General features: G+C 41.7%; 1 protein-coding gene across 3 annotated transcripts; it reads left to right on the top strand.

The window, feature by feature from the left end:
- The first annotated feature begins 317 nt into the window (after positions 1 to 317).
- On the top strand, positions 318 to 6,360 carry zbtb22a (zinc finger and BTB domain containing 22a). 3 transcript variants are annotated; one of them, XM_065470496.1, is made up of 4 exons: positions 318 to 675; positions 1,956 to 2,174; positions 2,838 to 3,606; positions 4,002 to 6,360. In XM_065470496.1, exons 2-4 carry the CDS (start codon positions 1,968 to 1,970, stop codon positions 5,084 to 5,086), a joined length of 2,061 nt encoding a protein of 686 aa, XP_065326568.1. In that variant the 5' UTR covers positions 318 to 675; positions 1,956 to 1,967; the 3' UTR covers positions 5,087 to 6,360. The 3 variants fall into 3 exon arrangements, with proteins under 3 accessions (XP_065326568.1, XP_065326567.1, XP_065326566.1); XM_065470495.1 differs by lacking the exon at positions 318 to 675 and adding an exon at positions 716 to 805 and having other exon boundaries at positions 4,005 to 6,360; XM_065470494.1 differs by lacking the exon at positions 318 to 675 and adding an exon at positions 716 to 805.
- The last annotated feature ends 1,242 nt before the right edge of the window (positions 6,361 to 7,602 follow it).

Genomic DNA, 7,602 nt, shown 5'->3' with positions numbered 1-7,602 from the left:
CACCACAACCATCACACATGTAGTTTTCTGTTGCGGTTTAACTTTTCTTCCACCGTTTATTTCACGCTTGTAAAAACGTGTGTCTTAGCAAAATGCTAGCTTTTGGGGAGCATAAGCTTCTCTGTGAGGACTAACTAAAGGACAGGAACGTCGTTTTATTTCAGTGCAGGCCCATTATCGATGAGATATGAGAAAATAAAATTACACATTGACCGTTTTGTCTAGAAGCGGTTATTTTATCCGTGTTGCACTGTCAGCTAATTGAATATCTCCGGAGCGCCCCCTGCTGGGCCTCCAGCTGAATTGCAGCCAGTTTCTTGGGGATTGGGCTCTGTCAATACATGTAACAGTGGGTCTGTCAGTAACGTTTAATAATTGTTCATGCAGCTATTGTTTATTCAGCGGCAGGCGAATCAACAGGTTAACGTGTGATGGCGTTTCGTGACAGTTCAAACCGACGTTTACACCAAACACCCACTCACACCGTGTGAGGATGCTGCTTTGTCAACTGGCTATAAGCAGCAGCTGCGCCTGCGGGCAGGCTGCCGTTAGCCTCGTTTTATTAGCGTGATTTTTTTTGAGATGGCGGTTAGCATGTGGAGTTTACCAGTGACGTTTTGCTGCAAATAGTCAGCGAGGCTCCATGTAAAACAACAAAATCTCGGCTCATCGAAGGTAAAGTCATTAAACTAACGTTTACTGGGCTAACTGTTGACTGGCTAATGTAGCTAAAAGCTAGCTTAACGCAGGGAATATAAACAATGAACCAAAAACTAAGGAGCGAATGTCTTCAGCCCTTCATCATGTGAGTGCCGTCTTTAAAAGTAGATGGTGAAATAGTAGTGCATCGAAGTGAGCAGTAATCACCAGGTGGTAAATTATTTGGGATGAACACAGGTGGTTATTAATAAATCAGCCCTATTTATCCCATATTCGGGAAATGCTATCGTTACAGCACTTAAATTGAACATTAAAGATAACACCCGGATTATCTGGCAGATGGCTTTCTGCTAGACGGATGTATTGAATTATAGAGTATGATGGCATGTGGAAGGGACGATTTTGTGTATCTCTCCCTGTGGCAGTGTATCTGAGAAGCGGCTCTGCTGCCTGTTTAGTAAGTGTTGCAGAGGGTGGTCAAGATTATCTATGATGGATAGCAGACTGTTCAGTGGCCTCGTCTCGACCACAGCTCTTTCATAAGTGTTGTGTGTGCAGCCAGTCACAGAGCCAGCCTGTCACCCAGCAGACTTCAGCAAAGTGCACTGTGCTGCCTAAAATTGGGTGATCTGCAACATTTTGCTGGATGCTTTGAAGGATCTCAGTTTCTTTAGGAAATAGAGCCTCCTATTACCCTTCTTGTATACAATCTGTGTTGGTTTTCCTGATTTGGATGCCTGGAGTAGCCCTCTACTTCAACACTCTGTCCCAGGATAGGTCTTGGCTATGTAGCTGCCCTCTTCCTTCTGAAGTTAGTCACCGTAACTGTGGTCTTATTCACATTCAGAGGTAGACAATTCCTCCTAGACTACTTCACCGCTGGGCCCAGGGCTTAACAGCTAGTCAACAGTTGTTAAGCCCTGATAGTGTTGAGTTCTTCGGTACAGGAACCAAACAGCATGTTTTCCATAACACTGATATTAGCATCATTTTACCTGACATTTGAGGTAAAATGATGAGGTAAAATTGGTCTTCATGAAATTACTCGTAAGCAATTAAAGATCAATCAGAGGATAATAGATTAATGTACCAGCTGATCTTCTCTGCGGTGAATGTTATCAGCCTTGTTTTGTGGAAAACAGACAGTGTTATTGCATATTTTAATGGCGTAACAAAACATATATTGGTCTATAATGCATTATATATATATATATAAGTGTGGATTAGAAAAATAATAACTATATGTGAAGTAAAATATGAGAAAAAAACTGACAACTTTTGTGCCTTTCCTCTAGGTTTCTCTGACCATGGATCCGACCTGCAGTGGGTCTGTGGCTCCGACCGGTTTGACGGTCCAGGTGTGCTTCCCTGGCGCCAGAGCAGCTGTTTTGGACAATCTGAATCGGCAGCGGGAGGAAGGCAGGCTGTGCGATCTCTCCATCCAGGTGCAAGGTCAAGTGTTCAGGGCTCACCGCTGTGTCCTCGCTGCATCCTCACCTTACTTTCATGATCAGGTAGGGCAGAGCATATTCATGCAGGGTTTAAGTTGTTGGGGTTTACTGTCTGATGTTGCACTCCAGTAATATAGCACTATTATAATACCTAAAATCATCTCTGCATGTAGAGTGGGTGACAAGAGACGAAGGGCGAGACACCACTTCACAGCCTTTATGAGCATATCACCTACTTGTTTTCTACTCCACATTTTGAGCTTTAATATTTACATTTTGGCCACAGCTGTCAAACATGTTTAAAAGCTGTATTATTAACTGTTGGAGTGCAATCCACTGAAAAAGATACCTGCTAATTAATACGTAGTAACATAAGCTGATGGTTATGATAAAATACTTGAATTTCACTCACCAAAACTGAAGCAGAAAATCCTTGGGTGGTCTGTACCTCACAGTAGCTCAGATAATTTCATCAAACAGCACAGACATGGTGGAAATGTCCACATCAGTGACTCCAGTTAGTGGAAACCTAGCTTTTGTATAAAAAGTCTTAAGCCTCCCTTATAGTTTCTTTAGCTGTTTTTCTATGTTTAAAATGGCTAACAAACTGAGCAACAGTTTGTTTTTGTAAAGGCACTGGGTTTGTAAAACACTGGCAGAAAACCTGTTTATGTGTATATTTCAGTCCAGATGTCAAAGTGTGTCTTTGTTTCTGTCTCTTCACAGGTGTTACTGAAAAATGTTACAACTGTCTCCCTGCCCTCAGTCATGGACCCAGTTGCCTTTGAGAGCGTCCTGAGTTCTGCGTACACTGGCCAGCTGAGCATCGTGCATGACGATATCGTCAACTATGTTACCGTGGCCAGTTTCCTCCAGATGTGGCACATCGTGGACAAATGCACCGAGATCCTGAAGAGGCCTCGGTCCTCAGCAGAGGGCGCCTCTGGAGAGGCTGCCGCCGCAGCTCACCCCGGCTCTGCATCTCGCCAGCAGTCCCCGAGCAGCACGGAGTGCCTGTATGCTGAAAGGGAGGGAAGGAGGAGGGAGAAGAAGCCAGATTCACTGCCTCCTTTGGCTACATGGAGACGCCCACAGCAGTTCTCAAGATGGGGACGCCCTCGACCCTCGTCAGCCCAGCACTTGGCTGATTCACAGCTGGACATCCTTCCTGGCTATGTGGAGACTGATTACACCAGCTGCGAGGAGACATGGGTATCGTGCAATGCTAAGACCAGTCACTTTACTCATGACGGACCTGGACACAATGCCCGGCACCATGGGGGGTTTTCGGGTGCTGAGGCTTTAAAGCAGAAAGTCAGATTTCAACAGCGGGGGGCACCACAGACCTCTGATCGACCGCTCGATAAGAATAGAGAGAGTGGGGATGGTGATGAGACAAAGGATAAGAGGAGTGAGAGAAGAGAGATTGAGGCGGATGAAGGAGTAGGAGAAGAGACGGGGAAGAAGGAAGGCTTTGCACAAATGGGACACTGTGGTAAGATGGACAAATATAAACAGCATTAAAGAATCCTTTTTAGACACTATTTGTTATTAGGATTTTTACTTTTCTTGAACAGCAGTTTTTTTCCAAATATAAAGAAATTTACAGCTTTTGTGGGGATGATTTGGACTGACATTCAACAGCAGTGCCCTGACATTTACTGTAAATGTTACTGAAAGTTAATATATTTATATATTATAAAATAAATACAAGAATTTAAACATTTTATTTATTGGTTTCAATTTAGTAAAATTCTGATTTACGTCAGCAGTGGATATGATTATAAATAGTGTTGAATCTGACCAGATAGCTGGGTCATATATTCTTTCTCTTTGTGCATTTTCCTAGTGAATTTACTAAAATGTGCTTTTGTTCCTTCGTGTCTTCAGCAGACTTTCACTCAGTTTCGAATGAAAATGACGAAGCTGGACATGTTGCAGGGAAGCAGAGTGCAGACGTGACGAAGCAAAGAGATTTGGTAGGAAGCGATCCAGCCACGGACCTGCCCAGTCTTCATGGTTGCCAAACAGGTGACGCAGTTCCAGACCCTTCCTGCCCGTCCTCAGCCAGGCTTCAATGGCAAACAGGTGCCTGGTCTCAGCAAGAGCAGAGGCCTCAGGAAGGAGAGGGCGGCAGCTGCAGTAAAGATGAGGATGATGAAGAGGAAGAGGAGGATGTGGATTTTGAATGTTTCACAGAAGCGACCTATAGGAGAGACACTTACGATGAGATTGAAGATGGCACAGGACAGGTTTCCCAGCGGCCTTTGGTCCCCGTGTCTCCTGACTTTACAGTGGCGGGTGCGGAGGTGAATTGGCAGGGTGGCTCTTTGACCCCTACCTCCAGTCGCCATCTGTCCTCATCTTCTGCTGCATTTCCACCGCCCCCTTCACCTCCAACCCCATCTTCATCATCCTCAGTGTCCCTCGCTGCTGCGCCCTACACGGGCAAAGTACACTTCTGCCACTGTGGGAAAGCCTACACCCTGAAGAGTATGCGTGACCGGCATGTGAAGATGCAGCACCTCAATTTACGGCCCTTTGGGTGTCCTGTTTGCACAAAGTCCTTCAAAATGAAGCACCATCTCACTAAGCACCTTAAAACCCACGGAGGGCTGCGGCCCTATGAATGCAGCCTCTGTGGGAAGAAAGTCATTTGGCGAGACAGCTTCCTGAGACATCAGGCCCGATGTGAGAGACTTGCTTCCAGCTCCTCGGCGAACAGCAACAGTGCAAGCGCAGCAGCAGATATGGATGATGGCTACAGTTATGGATTTGATGAAGGGGAAGCCTTTCTCCCCACTGGAGGACAGGTGAAAGTTGAGGAAGTGGATTTTCATAAGGAGATAGAGGTTGGGATGGGTGGGCTTTTGGGTAGTGTTTCTGGGATAGTTGCTGAGCTAAGAACCCAGACACAAAACTTGGACCCTGGCAGTCACGTTTTTAAAGAGGAGGCCAGCGAGAGCTTTACCTGAAATTAAATGTTTATGTGGAAAACGGTGATTTAAAGCACTTACTGTAAAGTTTGAAGAAGGATTTTGCTTAAATTGCCATGAAATGTCATTCGATCTTCACACAATCTGAATAAACGAAGAACACAAGCAGTTATACTTTTCATGCTTTTATTTATGAAACATTGAGAAATCCCTCAGTGCTGGATGGAAAGAATAAGCGAACCTTTGTGCTAATGACTTCTCAGAAAGGCTGCTTGGAGTCAGGTGTTCCAATTAAGGCAATGAGATTTGACTTGTGGGATGTAGAGGCACTTGTCCCTATAAACAAATGTGTACAAAGTCTGATTACTTACAAAGCCTTTTCTGAAATTTATATAAAGTGGAAATATAGGACTGGTACTACTCTTTTTCCAAAGGCCACAGAGACCACAATATATCTGCAAACAATATATCTACACTTACTAAAATAATTAAAAGATATACAGAAAACTTTTGAATAACAAATAGTGTTAATGGAAGGATTCTGCTAAGTAAATAAGTTTGCAAAAGACCAGATGGATGTTCCAAAACAGTTCTGTAATAATTTTCTGAGCACAGTTGAGACAAAAGTCAGTCTTACCATCCACCACCTGGATGCTTTGCAGGCATTGAGAGAGTAATACGTTTATAATTTTATCTTTTTCTACCAGATTTAGCCCTGAAGCGGCAGTTCTAAATCTGATGCTTAGAAGAGTTTGGGAAGATGCAGTAAGACAGGAAATATTATTGGCCTCAATGCTGTTAATGTTTGTACAACTAAATAAATTCAATAGTTTACTTACCGTTTTAGAATAAACACTGTGCGATTACTCAATGTGTTCAATAAAGACATGAAAAGTACAACTGATATTTTCCGAGTTTGATCAGATAATTAGTAATCAGTTAAAGTGTTGGTGATCCCAAAGGATTCGTCAGCTTTCTGCTGTATGTACATAAACACTTTAAAAGATGGAAATGCATAACACAACCAATCTTTGAGCCACTGCTTCAGTTTTGTCCTTTACATGTGCATTATTTACAGGCCATGTTATTTTGAAAAACATGAAACAAAATATTCTAATTTCAAGTGATCCTTTTTCATTTTGCATCGTCACGTAGGCTCAGTTTTTGTTTAGTGATGCTTTAAACTCTACCAAGCAGTGTTTTGAATGTACTTCTCGCATTTTGCACATAAATTATTTGTCATTAACCTTTAATATAAAATGAGCACAAGGATAAAAATGCTTTTTTTCCCGTGCCATGCTGATGTCACTTATGTGAAGAAAAAAAAATCATGGTAATAAAAGTAGTTTTGTTTCCTGGTTTTGGTGATCTGTGATCATTTTAAAACATGTCACTGAGGCTCATTTTAATATTGTGTGTTATTTTAGTGCACTGAGGCCATTTTTAAATATTTTGTTAAATTACTTCTCAAGAAAGAAACTTAAAATCAATGGTGATGAGATTACAGTTTTATCTAGCAGTAGCTGACAAAGCCAGTCAGTGTATCAGGGCCTGAGAGGCTAACACTGGGCTCCTGAATAGCTTGTTAGATTTATATGAAGTTTAGCATCTTTTCCAGGTTGAAACAGGTGACTTTGGGTTTCTAGTAGATAAGTATGATCGTCTTCCCTGTGAGACGAGCTCTACCAGTTACATTTAGGCTTGCAGGGTGTGAACACTGACTGATTTCTAATTTTTCCATTTTAGGCTAACAGTGGATTTTAAATCAAGCTATTAAGATATTATTGAGGTGGAGACTATCAGTTTAAATTCAAGTGGTTCAACAAAAGCAATACATAACTGGGAAAGGCAGTTGACTTAAAAAAAAAAGTAATTCCAGTGACTGGAGTAGATTTTGTTAATTTCATCTGTTGTATTTGGGAACCATTTATTTATTTTTGCTATCAGTATGAGGTCTAAAGAGATGTTGATGTAAGTGAAGGAGGCTATGATTAGACTTAAAAAAAACAAAATGAATATCAGAGGGAGACATTTTTTTAGGAGTGACCAGTCGACAGTCTGGTACTTTTCTAAAACGAAAGAGTGCAGTAAACACCAATAAATCCACAACTAAAGTGGATTCTTGCAATTTCTCTCATCGGTTAATAAAAATCCCTTCCTAGTGGAAATTTGACCAAAATAAACAAATCTTACATTTTTGAGTAGTTAGAAATGTTTTTAGATGAATAGCCTCTTATCTAAAAGTATTTGACAAGTACTGTATATGCAGCATTTTCCCACTGGTCAATATTAAAAGATTTTTAAGCGACATTCCACACTGCTGTGTGTTTTTGGAGGACATAAAGCACTGAGGCTTAAAGAAACATTGCAGATAATTTTAGAACCCTTAGGCTGATTTGAAACAATCTGGAATTCATGTTTTAAACAATGCTGAAGTTGTTGTAGAACACTTGTGTGTAGATAGTGGTGGCCATTCTAGAACATCGGTGTGCAACATTCTAGAATGCAGAAGTTGATTTTTAAACATTGATGGCCATTCTAGAACACCGATGCTA

The sequence above is a fragment of the Pelmatolapia mariae genome, linkage group LG22, assembly GCF_036321145.2.
Source record: "Pelmatolapia mariae isolate MD_Pm_ZW linkage group LG22, Pm_UMD_F_2, whole genome shotgun sequence".
In the NCBI taxonomy this organism is placed as follows: Eukaryota; Metazoa; Chordata; class Actinopteri; order Cichliformes; family Cichlidae; genus Pelmatolapia; species Pelmatolapia mariae.
The sequence above is the reverse complement of the archived record's forward strand: the minus strand, read 5'-3'. Positions and strand labels throughout refer to the sequence as shown.

Excerpts from the sequence above, each read along its gene's own strand:
- zbtb22a (XM_065470494.1), top strand. The coding sequence starts at position 785 with ATGTCTTCAGCCCTTCATCAT. Across the intron at positions 2,175-2,837 it reads CACCTTACTTTCATGATCAG|GTGTTACTGAAAAATGTTAC; the intron begins GTAGGGCAGAGC and ends GTCTCTTCACAG. Across the intron at positions 3,607-4,001 it reads TGCACAAATGGGACACTGTG|CAGACTTTCACTCAGTTTCG; the intron begins GTAAGATGGACA and ends TCGTGTCTTCAG.